Here is a 17,750-nt window from a genome sequence, read left to right on the forward strand (position 1 = left end):
GTTTGTCCAAGATCATACATTGCTATTAGTGGCAATAGAACTAACATCCTGGTCTCCAGATTCCACTCCAGGCATCTATCCACCACACCACACTCCCTACAATTCTTTTTTTTCCCCTCAATAGTATTTTCCAAATCTGCATAAAGATAGTTTCCAATATTCATTTTCATATTATCATTATTATTATTATTAAAGCTTTTTATTTATTTATTTTTTTGGTGGAGGCAATTGAAGTTAAATGACTTGCCCAGGGCCACACAACTAAGAAATAAGTGTCTGAGGCCAGATTTGAAGTCGTCCTGACTTCAGGACTGGTACTTTATCCACTGCACCATCTAGCTGCCCCTCAATATTCACTCTTGCAAAAGGGTGTTCCAAATTTTTTTCTTCCTCTCTAGACAGCCAAGTAACCCAATATATGTTAAACATGTGCCATTCTTCTATATATATTTCCACAATTATGTTGCACAAGAAAAATCAGATCAAAAAGGAAAAAAAATGAGAAAAAACAAAATGCAAGCAAACAACAACAAAAAGAGCCAATATACTATGTTGTGATCCACACTTTGTACCCACAGTCTTGTCTCTCTGGGTGCAGATGGCTCATCACAATACCACTGGAACCGGCCTGAATCATCTCATTGTCCAACATTGGACATTGTTGATTTTTTTGTAAGATTTTGTGTTCCAATTTTTTTTTCTCTCCCTCTCTTATTTCCATCCTCCCCAGGACAGCAATCAATCTGATATAGGTTCAGCATTCTGCAATTCTTTAAATGCTGTCAGACTAATTTGTTACTTTATGAATTCTCTAAGTTCCTAACTTGGCTCTGTTATGTCCTATTCATTAAGAAAGAAGATCTGTAAATTCAAACTCCTCCCAAACCTACCATTAGAATAGCTAAAACCTAGTAGCTGGAATAATGCCAGTTTCCTCTCTTATTTTTTCTATTCACTCTCTGGATGAGAATTTCATGTATCGTAAAATGGCTGCCAAGGAGAAGTCAGCAGAGCATGCTGAAATGATCCAAGATGAACAATTTTTCTTCAGAAAATCCAGTCAATCAATAGGTTTAATGAGTGTTTATTAGGCTCAATAAGTCTTGTAAGTATTATAACATGGAGAATTGTCCCTGTCCTCATGGAAATTATATTCTAGTTGAAAAGATGGCAAAAAAAACAAAATTATAATGAATAGTACATGTCAGTATTTAATGAAGTGCTAAACTGCATGGTAAAGACATTAAATGCTGGTAATTTAGAAGAGGGTGTTCAGAGAAGGCTAGAGTGGTTGGGGAAATTTTCATGGAGAAGGCAGGATTTGATTTAGTCCTTGAATCTTGGTAGAACTGAGGTAAGGGGAAGGTACACTGGCTTGAATTATCTAGACCACTATTGTCAGAAGATAGTACTTGAAAGCTCTGATGCCAAACTGTTCTCAAAGCCCAGTAGAAACACTGCTGGATCAAAGTGTATGAACAGAGTAATAACTCCCTGGGCATAGTTCCAAACTGCTCCCCAGAATGGTTGGATCTGTTCACAGTTCCACCAACAACGTATCAGTGTCCCAGTTTTCCTACATCCCCTCCAATATTCATCATCTTTTCCTGTCATTTTAGTCAGTCTGAGAGGTGCGTACCTCAGAGTTGTCTTAATTTGCCTTTCTCTGATAATGATTTAGAGCACCTTCTCATATGACTAGAAATAGTTTTAATTTCTTCATCTGAAAATTGCCTGTTTATATCCTTTGACCGTTTGTCAATTGGAGAACAGCTTGAATTCTTATAAATTTGAGTCAATTCTCTCTATAATTTAGAAATGAGGCCTTTATCAGAACCCTTCAATGTAAAAATTTTTTCCCAGTTTATTGCTTTTAAGAAGGTCTTGAGCTAGGCCTGAGAGAATTTAGAAAGGCAAGCAGAGGACATCTAAAGTCTAATAACAGGAAAACCCATGGCATATTCATTGAAAGGAACGTAAATAAAGAGGGAGCAGTAGAAATAGAGTTGGAAATGTAGGGTTTGGCCAGCTTTGGGAATGCATTGCATACCAGGCAAGGAGGTAAAACTCAGATTGAAAATCAGCACAAAGCTTGATCTCTGACCCTAAAAAAAGTACTGATTTTCTTTTCAAGGCAAATCTCTGAGTGAAATGGGATGGGTCCAAGGGTTTGGTGGTAGAGGGTAGGGTAAGGAAAAGAAAATCAAGGGTTGGTAGATGTTGGGGGGAAAACTATTATTAGATCAGGAACCCTGTGTGGCCAGAACAGTACTCCAAGAAGTGCCCTGGGCAGGGGCTTAAATTAGAAAGCTTTGAAAAGGCTTAAAATGATTGATAGTGCTGTAAGGGCTCCCTTGCTGTGCTTTCCACTGGGTACTCCTGCAGAGCCAAACATGGTTGTGCTAGCTCACCGTGGCCTGGGCTTAGGGATCTTCATAACTCGTAATACTCAGCACCATACACCCAACAGGGGCTAGGGCTCTTCCCGATAGCAACTCTCACAACTTTGACACGGGTAAAACCTGCCCTAATAGCATAAAACTTCCTGGAGTTTTTTCACCACTCTGTGTATGTGTGTGACATATTTTCTCTCCATGGCATCCTGTGCTGACTCACCTTACAATTCTCTCTGTCACCAGGAAATGCATCTGACACCTCTGAATCCCCTCGTCTTCTCGCAGCCCTCCCAGACATGAGGGCCAAATCTCTCCCTCTCCCAAATGACCATCATTAGCCTGTCCCCTGTGGCTCTGCTGCCTTTTGCTTCTCAGCTGTCTCTTCTCCCCAAGTGAAAAGATGTTTGTATTGGCTTAACTTATAAGCCTGAGGAAGATGCCTTTTAGCTGCTTGAGTCTCTTTACTACTAGCATGTAACCTGTTGCCATTCTTTCCTGCCACAGGCCCCCCTGACCCCAAGTAACTCAGAACATCACAATTAAACATTTATCCATTTATCAATTATCCACAGGCAGCTTCATGGATTCAGTGAAGCAACTGACACAACTCCAGTCCCACTTTTCTGGATGATTTTCCATTGTGATTAGTTTAGATAAGCTCAGAGAAGGCCCATATGCTTAAGTATTAACCTTTGAACAAGAGGAATATAGTCAAAATACTATACACATACAAAATACAGGGGAAATCTCTGGACTGGGAGTCAGGAGACCGGGTTATATTCTTAGATCTGCCACTAAATTATTGTGTGACTATGGGTAAGTAACATGCCCTTTTAGCATTCAGTTTCCCCATATACAAAACAAGGACACTGAACTAGATGTTCCCTAATGACTCTTTCCCCCCAAAATTCTAGCATTCATGTGTATCTGCTCTATCCAGAGGCTCAGGATTTGAAGGAACCTCAGAGATATTCTAGTCTAAACTATATCAAAGCAGTCTCTATATCTCTTACAAATACTCATCTGCCTTCCTGTTGAAGGCCTCCAGTGACAGGAATTCACCAGAAGAGTATTCTAAAGCAGTCCACTTTTTAGATGGTTCTAATGGAAAGATTTTTCTGAAAATTAAGCAAAAAATGTCTACTTTCCTATAACTTTTTGGTCATTTCTCCAACCCAGCCTTGAGGAACAAGCAAAGCAATCCTTCCATATGTCATTCCTTCAAATATCTGACCACTTCACGTCCTCCCGATTCTCCTTAGTTCCTTCAATCAATTCTCAGTTCTTTCCTTCTTTTCCCTTTTTGGTTAACGCCTTCTGAACATGCTCCTACTTCTCCATGACTTCCATAAATGAGCCACAAACTGAACAAGTGTGTTCTTCCTTCCATTCACTAGTCAGACTTTCAGTTGGATCTGTGAGCTTATTATTGATGTTAGTCAACAAACATTTATTAGATGCTTCAATAAGCTAAATACTATACCCTGTTGATGTTCCCTCCAGTGTGGTAGATTACAACACATCCAAGCTTGCCAAACTGCTAGCCAACTCCTACCCATATCCTTCCCCAGGATGGACACCCAATGAACTGGGGCCCTTACTTGCTTTCTCCTGACATCAAGAGGATATCAGAGAGGCCCACAGGTTGTCCACTCTTCTCACAGGACTATCTTTTGGGACCATACATTTCTTTTGCTGTCATCCTTTACTCTGGTTCTTCATAGTTCCTTATTTCCAAGGATTGTAGTCTATTTATATACATTATATGTTTCTCCGTTGTTTTCTGGTACTAATTTTAATTCTCCAGAGACTATAATGTTCTGTGACTTCCTTGCTTTTCTTTTCATGCCCCAATCTTAGTACAGTGCCTGTCACATAGTAAGTGCTTGATAAATGCTGTTGACTCACTGACTGACTTAGACCCATACAATGACAGTATAGAATATTAATATTGAAAAGATGCCTCTTTGAAAGTTAGCTGTCTTTGTTGCTCTGTTTATTCTTATTAAATATTAAATTTGCTAAACACAATCTTCAAATAGTTTCCCAGAGACTCCCTTGATTTTTTTCAAAGTCAACTCTATATTTATTCCTTTTATTCTAGATCTTTTGGGATCTTGATTCTGATATCCGATATAGTTGGATCCAAACACAAAATCTGAACAATTCATTCCAAAAAAGTAAGACCATGTAAATGAGATGTTAGTCACTACTTTATATAATCTGCTGCTCTGGACTGATGATTTAATTCTCATATGTGCAGATCATTGAGAATTCCCTATAGTGGATTCCCATCCACTACAGGTGGAGTAGGAGGAGCTTATTGGTAGGATAGCCCTACTAGATCTGGTCCTGGGGACCATATGCTAATGACTCATTCTAGTTTGGTAGACCTTAGCAAGTTGGGAAGGGAGTGGAGCCATTGGAGGTGCATTTCTCTGTCATAAAAAATGGAGGCTGGAACCTTAATAGTGGATGTCAGAGATCTCTTAGTGACTTGTACCCTGCTTGATTTTCATGACCTTTGCTCCCACTGCCACCTGTGTTGGCTCCCAGGTAGGCAGAGACATGCACAGGTGTAAGACTAGCAATTAGGTTTTGCCCAAGGGCTCTCAGGCTTGGGAAAATGTGTGTGTGTGTGTATTTTAGTAACCTTGGCTCTCCCAGTACTCTTTCTGCTCCCTCCTCCCCCCCCCCCCAGAACAGTAAGTTTGTCTTTCCAATCAGGTACCACCCCAAGTGAGGGGCCCCACTTGTGCAGTGAGGTGGAGGTGCAGTGAGAGGTGGAGGGAACAAGGGCCACTCTTCTATCAGCTGCCAAACTCAGCTTCTCACACACTATATATGCTAAGAGCCCCATCTGGGCATTCAGTGGGTACACACACACATACACACACACACCATGGGGCACCCAGAGTTGGTGTTCGTCAGCCTCATCTGTTGCCTAGCAGCTGCTAGTGCAGCTAAGGTAAGTAAAGACTGAAGAGAAATTGGGGAATTCTTTCAGGTTAGGGATTGGGACAAATTACTTGAACAATAAGCTGGTTTTTTTCTTCTTGCTAAGTCAAGATCTTCTTGAGGCTCAATAATACATAATAATGATAGCTTATATTTTATTATACTTTGACTCTTTCTTCCCAACAGTCCCATGAAGTAATTCATACAAAAATGACTGTGACTCCTATGTTAGAGTTGGGAAAACTGAGGCTCACTCAAAAATAAGATTTGCTCACTAGTAATTGGTGGAAGGCAGGGTTTTTGCGCTACTGGTTTACCCTTTTTATTGTGCCATGCAAGTTTCTCAGTCCTCAAATGTGCCTCCTCTCCCTAATCACAGAATTTCAGAATTGTAAAGGACTTCAGCAGGCATTTAGTTCAATTTGTGCCAAAGCAGGTTTTGGGTTTTGTTTTTTGTTTTTGGCCACAATTTATCTAATTGACCTAGTCTCTGCTTGAAGACATCCAGTGAAGGCTGTCTTTTTCCTGAGCTGCCCCCCCCCACATATAAGAGGATAGTCTTGCTCTTCTCCTCAGTCTTCCCTTCTCTCTGGTCTGTTTCTCTTCCAAGATGCCCTGATTTTATTTGTATTACCCTGGAACTGGGATGTTTAGGAAAGAGAGAGAACAGCACTCCCAGTTCAATAGGTTTCTCTATTCATTAAATGCTTATGAAATGCTGTTAGTCAAATTTTCTGGGGGAAGGAAGGAAGGGAAGGAGGAAGGAAGGAAGAAAGAAATGGAGGGAAGAAGGAAGGAAGGAAGAAAGAAATGGAGGGAAGAAGGAAGGATGGAGGAAAGGAGGGGCAAGAGGGAGGAAGGGGAGGCAAGGGACAGATGAAAAGGGTAAAAGAAATGTGTTAGGAAATGTGGCTGTGGGCTAAGTAACCCTTTGGTCTCTAATCTTCCTAGTCTTGATCTTCCTCTTATTAATAATAAATTAGGGAGTAAAGGATGGGAAAATAGACATTTGCAGCAACCACTGAGCAGATGTTAGAAGCATCAGAGACTCCCCCCCCCATATCCCCACCAGCCATATCTTTACTTGCGTCCCAGGGTTTTCTTGTTTCATGGGATGGATATGATTTCAAGATAGCAATAGGGCAAACCCAACCATTGAAAGAAACACTGGAAAACTTGCCCAACTGATCTTCGGGAGTTGAGGAGGGAACCAGCAGTGTTCTGAGCCCTTAGACATTGTCCCAGATCCAGAATCATAGAATTTTATATTTTGAAATGACATCAGAAGTTAACTGACCCAACCCATACCACCCATATTTGATCAGGAGCCTCCCTGCATGATCTGTGATTATTTGAAAACCTCTAGTAAAGGGAAACCTGCCTCTTCCATAGGTAGTCCCTCCCACTTTAGAGACTTTTCATGGTTAGTTACTTTTTCCCTTACACAGAGCCCAAACCTTTCTTTCTACAATTCTCCCATTCCTCCTAGTTTTGCCCCTTGAGCCAAGCAAAAAGTCTGATAATCCCACTTTCATTTAATTGCCCTTTAGTTACTGGGAAGACAGCCATTATTTCTCCCTTAAGTCTCTTCTCCAGGCTAAACATTTAATTTAATTTAATGAACATTTTAAAGTGTTTAATATCTTCAAAATCCCGTGGATATAGAAATAGGTAACTGGCACTGATATAACTCTTGAAATTCGAGTTTACAATATACAGGTTATAATCCCCAACTCATATCCCATTTTATATCTCTAGTTCTTTCAACTCCTACTTAGGATCATTGGAGAGGACTATTGAAATCATGTAATCCTACTCCCTCATCTTCCAAATAAAGAAAACAGGGAAAGGGGTAAAATGACTGCCCTCAAGTCATGAAAGTAAGAATGTAGCAGAGTTGGGCTTGGAATCAAGGTCTTCCACTCCCAATTCACTGCTTTTTCCTCTACCCTCCCCTGTCCCTGTCTGAGCCTCCTCCTCGACTTGGTTTCTTCCCTCTTAAAATGTAACACCCAGAACTGTACATGATATTCCAGATTGAAGAGAGAACAACAAGAGACACTATATCCCCCATTCTCAACAATGTGTGTCTATTAATACAACCTAAGATCATATCAGCTTCATTGGCTGCTACATCACATTGCAGACTCATCCTGAGTTTGTGATCTCCGACTCTTCCTCCCCTCTTCCCCCGTTATTTTTCATGGAAACTTCTTTCTAGCCACATCCACCCCTAGCAACCTTGTCCATACATAGGCAATGTTTTCTTTTTCTTCATCCAAGTATAAGACTTTACATCCTTGTTTAATTTATCCTTAGATTCAGTCCATCATTTCAGCCTAATTTAACAGATAATTTCTCTCATCTGTCCTCTTGTCTCCATTCACACAGGCACTTGTTTAGCTAATCCCTTATCACTTCACTTTTGGTAATAATAACCACTTAATTGGTCTCTATTTCCAATCTCTTCCTTTTTTTACATAGTCCTCCACACCATTAACTGACAAAATAATCTTCCTAAAAGCACAAATCTGCCCATGTCACTTTCTTACTCAAAAATCTTCAGTGGCTTCCTATGGCTTCAAGGATGAAGTACCAAACCTTCAACCTGGCCTTTAAGGTCCTTCCCATTTTGATCCTTATCTACCTTTCTAGTCTTATTTATTTTTATATCCCTTCAGGATTTAGAGCTGGACAAGCCCCCAAGAAATCACCTTGTTCTGTCCTCATTTTACAAATGAGGGAACTGAAGAGTGCCTTGCCCAGACATAGCAGAAGTGGGATTCTAAACCAGGTGGTCTGATAGGAATACTGGTAGTTTCCCCAATATATGTCACTGCAAGTTAGGAGCAGCCTTTCCTTTATAAATAATACAAACTTCTAATATTTTTAATACCTGTAAGTAATTAGGATGGGGGGGAACCAAGACTCAGTCTAAAGTCAATTTTTTAAAAAGTTTAATGCTAATATAATAAAAATGACAAATTTGCCTAAATTGATCTACTTTTTCAGTGCCATACCAATCAAACTGCCAAAAAATTGTTTTATAAAACTAGAAAAAATAATAACAAAATTCATCTGGAAGAACAAAAGGTCAAAAATATCAAAGGAATTAATGAAAAAAAATTACAAAGGATGGTAGTACCAAACCTAAAACTATATTGTTAAGCAGCAGTCATCAGAATCATTTGGCACTGGCTAAGAAATAGAGTGGTGGATCAGTGGAATAGATTAGATACATGTGATACAATAAATAAGACCTAAAGTAATCTAGAATTTGATAAACCCCCAAACTCCAGCTTCTGGAATAAGTACTCACTATTTGACAAAAGTTGCTGGGAGAGCCGGAAAATAATGTCAGAAACTCAGCATAGACCTACATCTCATAACTCATATCAAAATAAAGTCAAAGTGGGTACATGATTTGGGCATAAAGGATGATACCATAAACAAATTAGGAGAGAAAGGGATAATTTACCTATCAGATCTTTGGAGATGGAAGGAATTTATGACCAAAGAAGAACCAAAGAACGTTATAAAAAGCAAAATGAACAGCTTTGACTACATTAAATTTAAAAAATTTTGCATAAAAAGTTTAATGACTCAAATGAACTTCACAAAAATGAATGTACATGCATAACTGATATTAGATTACTTGCTAGAGTGGGGAGGGGGAAGAGAAGAAGAAAAAAATTTGAAACTCAAAATCTTAAAAGAAATTAATATTGAAAATCATCTTTACATGTAAGTGAAAAAATAATATTCTATTAAAATAAAATTTTTAAAAATGAGTTTAGCAGTTAGGTGTTAGCAGGGACTGAAGTCAGGAAAATCTGATTTCAAAACCAATTTCAGATACTGTGAACCTAAGCAAATCACTTAATCTCTGTTTGCTTCCATTTTCTCAGTTGTAAAATGAGTATAATAATAGGATCTATCTTGCAGGGTTGTGAGGATCAAGTGGAATAATATCTGTAAAGCATTTCACATAGTAGGTGATACACAAAGACTTATTCCTTTCCATCCTTTCCCAGTTGGGAGCTGTCTACACCGAAGGGGGCTTTGTTGAAGGTGTCAATAAGAAGTTGGGTCTCCTTGGTGACTCGGTAGACATTTTCAGGGGCATCCCTTTTGCTGCTCCCCCCAAGGCCTTGGAGATCCCCAAGCGTCACCCTGGATGGCAAGGTAAGAGGGCAGGAAACACCGAGTTATAAGTTGGGATTGACCCCATGAGCCAGGGGACCCACCCAGTTCAGACTTATTTCTTCCTTTTCTCCCACAGGAACCCTGAAGGCCAAGGAATTCAAGAAACGATGCCTTCAAGCCACCATCACTCAGGATGACACCTACGGCAGTGAGGACTGCCTCTACCTCAACATCTGGATTCCACAGGGAAGGAAGCAAGGTCAGGGTCAGGGGAAGGGAAGTGCGGGAAGGAAACAGACCACTGGGAAGTAGCCTGTCTGTTCTGGCACAGAAGCCCTCTTTTCCCAATCTTTCCCTTTCCTACTAGGAGGAAAGAATTCTGGAATTCTAGACCTTCAAATAGATCTAGAGTCTATTTCCTGAAATTCAATTCAGTAAATACTTATTAAATGCCTGCTTAAAAATGAATGAAATCCCATGATGGGAGATTAAAAATAGCACAGCACCACTCCTAAAGGAACTCTCTATCTAACAGCAGGGTGGTGGGGTAAGACATGTACCTGTCAGATAGGAGGATAAGTGCAAGAGAGGTCCAGGAGAGATGCTACATGAAAGAAAATGCTTCTGCCAGGAGGCAGAAGGAGAGAGCACTTTTCTCTGGGTTTGATTATGAAAAGTTTTATAGAGAAGATGGTACCTGAGTTGGACTTTGAAAGAAGGAGGAGGTAGATAGGTGGATGGGTGGCTAAAGATACAGATTCTGTTCTAGGGGGAGAGGGTAAAAAAAAACAAACATGCAGGCAAGTAAGCAAAGTACAAGAACGGAGTATGACAAATAGTCCAATTTAGCTAGAACAGTATATGAAAGGAATTACTATGACATAAGACTGGAAAAATAGGGTGAAACCAAATTGTGAAGGTCCTTGGATTTTATAGTCAGAAACTTAATACTTTATTCATTAGATAGTGTAAAGTTACTGACGGTTAGCTTCCTATTGCCAAAAAACAGAGGCTAGAGGAAGAGATTGGGATTAGAAGGCTCTAAGCCCTGGACTGAGATTCTTGAGAATGTTTTCTACTGCCTGTCCCAAGTACCCTGAGTAGCAATCTCCTCATCCCAGGTTCACAGCCTTAGACCCACTATTCACTATCTTTCATACTCCTATGGGAGGCCACAGCTGGTGCTAGGGATCACAATGCCCCATGTAGCAGAGGGGTTTTTTGGGTTTCTCTGCAGTGCAAGGAAGCTTAGCCCTAGCTAAGAGCTTCCTTCCTCTCAGTCCACTTCTCTTAGCTCTGGTTCTCTCTTGGCTCTTTAGTTTCCAGAGACCTGCCAGTCATGATCTGGATCTATGGTGGGGCCTTCCTAATGGGGGCAGGCCATGGTGCCAACTTTCTGAAGAATTACCTGTATGATGGGGAGGAGATTGCCACCCGAGGAAACGTCATTGTGGTTACCTTCAACTACCGTGTTGGGCCCCTGGGCTTCCTCAGCACTGGAGACTCCAACCTGCCAGGTACTTGCTGGCCCTCTAAGTCTGGGCCTTAGGTCTTCGAGGAGAGAGACCCAAGAGAGGGATACTTACTCTATCTCACACAAATCTTTGCCATGTAGGAGATCCTTCCCTTTTGGGGAGCTGTTCCTATTCCTCTGTAGTCTAACAACTTCTAAAAAATGCCACTGTTTACAAAATCCTAGAATGTCAGGGATGGGGGAGTAATTAAAGTTACAGAAGTCATGGAATGTCACAGCTGGAAGGGACTTGAAATAACATCTGGCCAAGTCCATTAGGAAGAATAAAGCCAACAGAACCACTCTGAGGTGATTCAGTCAGTCAGTGATGATTAAAGGCTTACTATGTGCCAGCCAACGTTTTAAAGGCTGGAGATTCAAAGAAAGTGGAAAACTTGGTCTCTGCTCTCGTGGAAGTCACATTCTGATGGGGAAGACAACATAACTAAAGATGGGAAGCTACATAGTGCAGGGGAGGGAGTACTGGGCTTGAAAGAAGGAAGACTCCTCTTTGTGAGTTCAAATCCAGCTTTAGACACTTACTAGCTGTAGGACCCTGGGCAAGTCACTTAACACTGTGTGCCTCAGTCTCCTCACTGTAAAACAGGGAGTAATAATAACAGCACCCACCTCACACAGGGTAGTTGTGAGGATTATATATTGATAAGGCACTTGGCACAGTACCTGGCCCCTAGTAGGCACTTCACAAATGCTTGTTTTCTTCCTTTTCCCCCACTGTCAGGTAACTTTGGTCTTTGGGATCAGCACATGGCTATTGCATGGGTGAAGAGGAACATCGCAGCCTTCGGTGGAGACCCCAACAACATCACCATCTTTGGGGAGTCAGCTGGTGGGGCCAGTGTCTCCATCCAGGTCTGGGATTTTATTGAGTTAGGAAGATCTACTTCAACCCTCCCTCCCACTTCTCTCCCCATACCCCAGTGGATCCATTGTTCTCCAAAAGAGTTGGGGGGAGGATCCAAAAGACACATCTGTCTTATGACATCCATATCCCTGTGAGCAGCTCTGTTCTGCTGTGCTGGGTGTGAGCCATGTGGGACAGAGGCAACAGGGAGGGAGATGGAATGATGTAAGGCTCATCTCAGGGAAGGGATGGAATTCCTGAGATCCCACTTCATCCCACCCTAAGCCAGAAAGCATAAATTATGGCATAGTCCGTGCTTGTTGCACTCTCTATGTCATGGCCCTGTCAAGTGAAAAATGGGAAGAGAGTGGGAGGAGAGAAGAAAAAAGGGAGAAGCATGAGAGGGAGGAAGAGGGAACAGAGGGAAGAAGAAAAGAAGCCAAGGGATAGGGAACTTTGGGTCTCAGCTGAACTGGTGCCTCCATGTTGCAGACTTTAACTCCCCACAATAAGGGACTCATCAAGAGAGCCATCAGTCAGAGCGGTGTGGCCCTGAGTCCTTGGGTCATCCAGAAAAACCCCCTCTTCTGGGCTAAAAGGGTAAGAAACCCCAGGCCAGTGGCCATCTCTACCCTCCTGGGGTGGGAAGGGGTGGGACTGGGCAGCCCAACAGGTTTGAATGGTCCACAAGGTTCATGCTTCTTTCATTTACATGTAATATGCACAACACTTGCATTAACTTTTTTTTTTTGGCCCAGAAATCTTTCTCCAAACTCAAGAGACACTATTAGGTTAGATAAGCTATCCCAATCTAAAAAATATACTAGTTGAACTTTCCCCCCAGGTACCCATCCTCTCCCTTCTCCAATCTTCCTTAAAGGTGTGTCTGTGAGGGGGAATTTGCTATCAAAGCTGAATATGCTAGGGTGGGGTTCCTCTTCCCGACAGATCGCCAGCAAAGTGGGATGCCCGCTGGATGATACCGCCAAGATGGCCAAATGCTTCAAGATCACTGATCCCCGAGCTCTGACTTTGGCCTATAAGATGCCTCTAGCTGGCATGGAATGTGAGTGGGGATTATTTAGGAGGGACTGGGAGGTGGCCCACTTTCCAGATTCTCTCTGAGCCTCAGTTTCCCTTCTTTGCTAAATGAGTGGGCTGGATGAAGCAATTTCTGAGGTCCCTCCAACTCTAACATTCTTGTTCTGAGAGAGTTTTGGGGATTCGATCATAAATGAGAAGAACACGTTACTCTTTGTAATACTCAGAGTGACCACAGTGTGGTCCATTTTGTTTATAACTAACGACACCCAAAATATTAATAGTTTGGATTTCTACAGAGCTGTCTTTCTTGCAGATCTCTGGGTGTTTATTTAACTACCCTCTCAGTTATCACAATTATCCATTCAGTATCCCAGGATGAGGATAATGAATAAGTCTTTGATTCCAAGGACAGAATGAACCCAGAACAAGAGGGTTTTACTTTAGACACAAACTGAAGGATAATTCCATACCACCTTCCTGAAAGGCAGAGGGATTCACCCCCTGTCTCTCCTTGCCAGACCCTATGCTGCATTATCTGAGCTTTGTGCCAGTCATCGATGGAGACTTCATTCCTGATGATCCCGTCAACCTCTTCGCCAACGCGGCCGATATCGACTACATCATCGGCACCAACAACATGGACGGCCACATCTTTGCCAGCATCGATATGCCTGCCATCAACAAGGCCTCCCAGAGTATCAAAGAGTGAGTGACCGGAAGGCGTCCTGAAGGCCGTGTGTATCAGGGGGTGACTCAAAGGGGCGGGCCTCTCAGAGCAAAAGCAAAACCCCATAGGCCTCTATGTGCCCGAGCATTGTTAAAAAGACTCTGAGAAAGACTGTGTCTCTCCCCGAGTGGGCAGTCGGAATGAAGAAAGGGTAGATAAGCATAAACAGAGCAGCGGCTAATAAAATCCCGTCCAGACAACTACAGATGGCTGCTGACTGTCAAGGAAACGGAATGTACAATGAGTGCTCTAGAGCTCTCAAGGCTTGGTGGAGAGATCGGGCCGGGCTGGTATGGCTGGGAGATGGGGTTTAATGTAAATCTGGAGGGATGCTGGGAAGGAATGCCACACATGAGACAGACATGGAGACGGTAAACCACGTGAGTGCTCGGAGAACAAGGGGGCCGTTCTGGCTTGGTTGTTGCTCTAACATTGCACTAGTTTGCAGAAACAAACATTAGATTTTCCTGGAGAGTAGCTACACATGTTTCCAGTGGTCTGAGTGGGGAACCTATTCCAATGGTGTCTTTTTCAGGAGATACAGGGGAAGAGCCTAAAACTTTGAACCTTCTACTCTTACGCCTGATCACTTAGATATATGCTCAGTTAGTTCTGAGAAGGATTTCTGATCAAAGAAAAAGGAAAAAGACCTATATGCACAAAAATATTCATAGCAGCATTTTTGTGATGGTAAAAAATTGGAAATTGAGGATGAATCCATCAGTTGAAAAGTGACTGAAAAAGTTGTGGTATTCATATGATTGTGATGGAATACTGTTTTACTATAAGAAATTATGAGCAGGAGGATTTCAGGAAAACAGTCATTGATGGAGACGTCATTCCTGATGATGACTTACATGAACTGATGCAATGTGAAGTAAGCGGAACCAGGAGAACATTTTACCCAGTAGCAGCAATACTGTATAATATAACAGCAAATAAACAGCAAAAAAAAAAAAAATAAAATAAAATAAACAGCAATACTGTATGACTCAGCTATTCTCAGCAATATAATAATTCAAGACAATTCTGAAGGATTTATGATGAAAAATGCTATCTACCTCCAGAGAAAGAACTAATGGAGTCTAAAGGCAGATTGAAGAATATTTTGTAAAACTTCAATTTTTTTTCTTTTCTGTTTTCTGTCACAACATGGAGATGGAGAAATGTGTCTTGCATGACTATACATATATCAAATTGCCTTTTCAAGAAGAGGATAGGGAAGGGAAGAAAAGGAAGGAGGGAGAGAATTTGGAACTCAAAATTAAAAAAAAACTAAACACAAAATTTTTTACATGTAATTAGGAAAAAATAAAATATTTAATAATTTTAAAAAAGGATTATAGGTTTGTCTAAAGAGAAAGAAAGAAATGTATGTAACTAACTATGCCTGCTTTTTCACTGTAGGGAAGACTTTTACAAGCTGGTCTCTGGTCTCACCATAACAAAAGGTCTTCCTGGTGCCAAGGCCACCTTTGACTTCTACACCCAACTCTGGAGCCAAGACTCCTCCCAGGAGACCAAGAAAAAGACTGTGGTGGACTTTGAGACTGACATCCTCTTTCTGGTGCCCACAAAGATTGCCTTGGCCCAGCACATAGCCAATGCCAAGTGAGAGCAGCCTGTTGGTGTGACTTCTTCTAAGGGGCCCAGTGATAAAGGGGTTCTGGACAACTCCTCTTATGTGGAAATGATCCTTACCCTGGTTCTGCCACTAAACAACCATTGTAACCTCCCTACGTTTCACTTACTTCTCTATAAAATGAGGAAATTGGCCTAGCTAATTCCCCAAAATGTTACTTATTCTACGGTCCCACATCCATATTTAAATTCTTAAAAATCTAACTTTAATTTCCCTGTTCTTCCCGAATGGAGAACACAGCTAGAGTTCTTCCTCTACACACAGTAGTAATACTGGAAGGCCTAAAGCTGGTCCTTAATTTTTTCTTCTTTATTCTGTATAATTCCAGTTCCCCCTGAGTCTGAGGTAAATTTCACAGACTCCAGCCCATTCTTCGCCAGCCTCCTCTCAGATATGCTTTCTCTATCTTGGCTGGGCAGTCCCAGGTACCTCCCCACACACCAAAATTACCTTATTGAATCCCACAGGAGCGGCAGAACTTACTCCTACCTGTTCTCCCATCCTTCTCGAATGCCTGTTTACCCTGACTGGGTGGGGGCCGACCATGCTGACGATATCCAGTACGTCTTTGGCAAGCCTTTTGCCACACCCTTGGGTTATCGGGCCCAGGACCGGACCGTCTCGAAGACCCTCATTGCTTACTGGACTAACTTTGCCAAAACTGGGTAAGATCTGTGGGGTGAGGCCCAGGGGGAAGCTTTGCCACTAGATTCTAGGACTGGTCACTAGTTCTTAAATAGGAGCTAGGGAAAGCGTTCTAAGCTTATAGATTAAAAAAAAAATGTATAAGCCATAAATCAAAGTTTCACCAGAAACTTAACCTCACTGGAGTTTTTTGCTTTCCTTAAAGGGACCCCAACATGGGCAATTCTGCCGTCCCTACCCACTGGTCTCCTTATACTGTGGAGAATGGTAACTACCTGGAAATCAACAAGAAAGTGACTGCCAACTCCATGAAACAGCACCTAAGAACCGACTATCTGCGCTTCTGGACCCTCACTTATCAGGCCCTCCCCACAGTGAACCAGGAAGACAAAGACGATGTTCCTGAGAATAATGTTCCCGAGGGCAGCGTCCCCGAGGGCAGCGTCCCCGAGGGCAGCGTTCCCGAGGGCAGCGTCCCAGAGGGCAGCGTTCCCGAGGGCAGCGTTCCTGAGGGCAGTGTCCCTGAGGGCAGCGTCCCAGAGGACAAAGTTCCTGTACCTCCAGCAGCTGACCCTGAGGTGTCTGCTCCAATTGCCCCAGTGGCTGACTCCATATAACTCTCAAATTCACAATTAATTAATGAGACCAGTGCCCACTCACTAGAAAGCCAAGTGCCCATGAGGGCCGGGATCCAACAGTGACTCTCTGGCTCTCTGTCCCTTTCCCCTTACTCCCTTAATAAAGTCTTGTGGCTACCTATCATGCATCATTCTGTCCTTACTCTGTGGCAAAGGTTTTTAAGCTGGGATTTCAACCGGGGTGAGGAGAATTCTAAAAACCATTCAGGTTCAGCCTGCACCCGCTTCAATGGGCAAGAAAGAGGAGCAGGCTAATATGTCTCTGAAGACTATTAGAATAGGGAGTGTTTAGCTGGGCACTATTGATCCCCTGGGAAAATCTACTGTAGAGTGAATTGGATGCAGTGGGTGAGGGAGAACTCAAAAGTGATTCCCTGCTTGTATCTGGGAGACTGGAAACATGGCAGTGACAGATGGAGATATGAAAAGCTGAGAAGATTCCTCCTGCTGGCCATGAAAACACCTGAGGCACTGGATCTCCAGGGCAAGGGATGGGGACAGAAGCCATCTTCTTAGAAGCTCATTTTACATCCTGAGCTGGACTCAGGATGGAACTGACCTATTGAGCTTTTCTCAGTCAGGAATAGAGTGGCCTGAATACTCTGCCCAGTGGGCTGGTCTGCCTTACAGAGGGTAGCCCAGCCTGCAAGGGGGGGTCAGATTCTTTGTTGTTGTTTGTCCTTTGCTCTTGAAGAAGACCATGACATCAGGGAAGGGATGCTGTGACATGCAAATAATTTGGATTTAAATGAGGGAGGGCTGTGCAAGGTCACCTGCCTCACTTTCACCTCCAGAGCCATCATAGATCAGGATGCCTGGAAATGGCCCTGGATGCAGTGGGAGACCTGAGCCTTTTTAACTAAGGTCTTTAAGGGTGATTGTGCTCTGATTGGCTCAGAGTGAATATAATATAAATAGCAATATGGCCAGAAACCTTGAAGGTTTTCCATATATATATATATATAATATAAATATATATATATAATTTTTTATTAGATAAAAGAAGTCATTCTCTGACATTTCTTACCTAGTCTTGGATACTCATTAGGTGTGTTATCTTGGGGAGCTCTCTTAGTTTTAGTTTCTCACTTGTAAAAGGAGTTTCTAAGAAGATGGTTTCTAAAGTCCCTAAATCTATGATATTATGATCTTTATCCATGGCATGCCACTAACTTT

The 17,750-nt window shown here is 42.2% G+C and overlaps 1 protein-coding gene across 1 annotated transcript; it reads left to right on the forward strand.

Annotated features, from left to right (window-relative positions):
- Positions 1-5,245: 5,245 nt before the first annotated feature.
- CEL (carboxyl ester lipase) lies at positions 5,246-16,698 on the forward strand. The gene is made up of 11 exons (XM_003757445.4): positions 5,246-5,364; positions 9,389-9,539; positions 9,637-9,759; positions 10,820-11,017; positions 11,756-11,886; positions 12,371-12,478; positions 12,827-12,944; positions 13,441-13,627; positions 15,057-15,260; positions 15,759-15,956; positions 16,142-16,698. Exons 1-11 carry the CDS (start codon positions 5,299-5,301, stop codon positions 16,551-16,553), a joined length of 1,896 nt encoding a protein of 631 aa, XP_003757493.1. The 5' UTR covers positions 5,246-5,298; the 3' UTR covers positions 16,554-16,698.
- Positions 16,699-17,750: the final 1,052 nt, after the last annotated feature.

This window comes from Sarcophilus harrisii, chromosome 2 (assembly GCF_902635505.1).
Source record: "Sarcophilus harrisii chromosome 2, mSarHar1.11, whole genome shotgun sequence".
Taxonomy (NCBI): domain Eukaryota; kingdom Metazoa; phylum Chordata; class Mammalia; order Dasyuromorphia; family Dasyuridae; genus Sarcophilus; species Sarcophilus harrisii.

What these genes read in the sequence shown, in the direction of transcription:
- CEL (XM_003757445.4), top strand. Translation starts at nt 5,299, where the DNA reads ATGGGGCACCCAGAGTTGGTGTTCGTCAGCCTCATCTGTTGCCTAGCA. An exon ending in GCGTCACCCTGGATGGCAAG is followed by an intron (nt 9,540 to 9,636) that starts GTAAGAGGGCAG and finishes TTTCTCCCACAG; the next exon opens with GAACCCTGAAGGCCAAGGAA. An exon ending in TGGAGACTCCAACCTGCCAG is followed by an intron (nt 11,018 to 11,755) that starts GTACTTGCTGGC and finishes CCCCACTGTCAG; the next exon opens with GTAACTTTGGTCTTTGGGAT.